The sequence below is a fragment of the Limulus polyphemus genome, unplaced genomic scaffold (assembly GCF_000517525.1).
Source record: "Limulus polyphemus unplaced genomic scaffold, Limulus_polyphemus-2.1.2 Scaffold4892, whole genome shotgun sequence".
Lineage (NCBI taxonomy): Eukaryota > Metazoa > Arthropoda > Merostomata > Xiphosura > Limulidae > Limulus > Limulus polyphemus.
The window spans coordinates 31,970-34,427 of NW_013670502.1; the positions used below are offsets into that span (position 1 = coordinate 31,970).

The window sequence follows — 2,458 nt, forward strand, 5'->3', positions numbered from 1 at the left end:
TTCATAATAACACCAGGAGACATTTGTATTTATTACTCTGTTTCATAATAACACCAGGAAACATTTGTATTTATTACTCTGTTTCATAACAACACCAGGAAACATTGGTATTTATTACTCTGTTTCATAACAACACCAGGAGACATTTGTATTTATTACTCTGTTTCATAATAACACCAGGAAATATTTGTATTTATTACTCTGTTTCATAACAACACCAGGAGACATTTGTATTTATTACTCTGTTTCATCATAACACCAGAAAACATTTGTATTTATTACTGTTCCATCATAACACCAGGAAACATTGGTATTTATTACTCTGTTTCATAACAACACCAGGAAACATTGGTATTTATTACTCTGTTTTATAACAACACCAGGAGACATTGGTATTTATTACTCTGTTTCATAACACCAGGAAATATTTGTATTTATTACTCTGTTTCATAACACCAGGAAATATTTGTATTTATTACTCTGTTTCATAACAACACCAGGAAACATTTGTATTTTTTATTATGTTTTACTTCAGAGCTTCTTCAAAAGCCTAAGCAGGCTCTGTCGTATTTTGAGATTCTGTACATAGAAGCTTTAAGTGGAGCTTTAAGTAATTCTATGTAGATATTACTTTATTGAAAGACAAAATATTATAAAAAATATGAATGATAAACCTAACTGGAAAACTTTAAACACTATTTTACAAATAAAGAATATAAATTACTGTGTATTTGATTGATCTGTCTAGTTTGTCCATTTATTTTAAAATTATATAAAAATAAAACACAACATTTCAACATAGAAATGGTACGATCAGTAATTACTAGACAAAAATACAATATTCCATAATGGATTGTTTGGGGTATAAACAAAATACTAACACCATAAAGCTACTCAATTAATTTTCAAGACCTCAACAAGATGCAGTTGTACTTATTGGTATAGTTTCTATGGCAACACCAAAAGGATGTTTTATATGATTTAAAGCTTCTTTTTAAGAAACATTGCAAGTAAAGGCATTAAAACTCATGATGCAAAAAAAGTCAACTTTTAGGAAAAGTAGCCATCAATCTATGCAACAAGAAACAACATAAAATAATTAACTATTTAAAAATGAGAACAAACCTATGGTATCTGTCTCTCCCTGCAGCTGAGTTACCAAATGTTCTAACTGTTGCTTTTGGTCGGAAAGTTCAGCAATTTGGTCCATCGTTTTCTTGAATTTCTCCTGTCATGAAATAAACTCAGTAATTACAAACATAATCATACGTACAGACACAAAAAAACCTTGACTACACATCCTGTGGAAAACAATTAGTTTAGAAAGGATAAATAAAATTTTACTTTCTTATATTTCCTTGATCTGAAATGTACAGTGCAGTGGTGAATAGTTAAACAATCACAAGTATTTGTTTCTCCTAACCGAGCTGATAAAAGGAAGATTAAACTGGTACTTTCCGGAACAAACTCCAATAACTTAACAAATAAATAAGAGAAAACAACCTGTTCTTGGAATCTGAATTACATACGAAATAAATTAAACCAACCTATTTTCAAAGTTTAGAATAAAATTTCTATCAAAAGAAATCATAAGATTGTTCGTAGAGAAAAATGAAATTATAATTATTACTGACAAAACAGATAAACGATAATCTTTAATACATACCTCAAGCTGTTTCATAGAATTCTTTAAGGATTCATGATCTTCTTTAAGAACTATATCCCCTTCGTTAATTAAAAAAAAATCAAACAGGGATTTTTATTTTTTTTGTTTTATATAATTATGTTTTTGAATAAACATTCACAGCACTGAAATAAGTTTAAAATTGTTTTATTTTACTGTTAATATGCACAAATGGTAAAAATAAAATTCAGAGTTGGTAACAGTGAAAGAAGAAAATTTTAATCAGCTGTTTAATATATATATCAAACATTTAACTATTTCAGCACGGGCTATGTCCCTGGGATCAACCCCGTAACCATTTTGTGCTTGTTGTAGTTTTCATGCTATAACTTTTAAATTAGTTAGCGAATGTTAACGAAATTTGGCAGATTATCGTATGAAAGCATTGTAATGTTTATTAACAAAATATAATTTTTTTTTTATTAAGTCTTAAGGTTTGTAAAGCAATGTTTTACTCATGTCTTTTTTTTTTCTTTTTGCATGTTGCCTATCCAACATGCAAAGTAATTTTCATTTTAAGATTCAATATACTTTTGTGCATCAGAAAATTTTCAAATTTCACATGCCAAGTCTTTAAAATGTCCAGATAGTTATCAAACATTTCTTAATAAAAAACTATTTTATCTATTATTTTCAGTAACAAATCTCTGTACGAATTTAGTCAATTTGAATGATCTCGTACCACATTAAAAAAAAAAGGAAATAAATATAAGTTATGCTTTTTTCGTTCTAGAATGACTACAAATTACTAACAAGAAAACATAAATGTTTAGA

The 2,458-nt window shown here is 27.7% G+C and overlaps 1 protein-coding gene across 1 annotated transcript in view; it reads right to left on the reverse strand.

The window, feature by feature from the left end:
• LOC106471834 (golgin subfamily A member 2-like) overlaps positions 1–2,458 on the reverse strand; it is a 47,928-nt gene that overhangs the window by 6,727 nt on the left and 38,743 nt on the right. Inside the window, exons 19-20 of the mRNA XM_022400440.1 lie at positions 1,667–1,725; positions 1,126–1,228 (exon numbers count right to left, since the gene is read on the reverse strand). Of these exons, the coding sequence (XP_022256148.1) occupies positions 1,126–1,228; positions 1,667–1,725 (162 nt within the window). The remainder of the gene's footprint in view (positions 1–1,125; positions 1,229–1,666; positions 1,726–2,458) is intronic.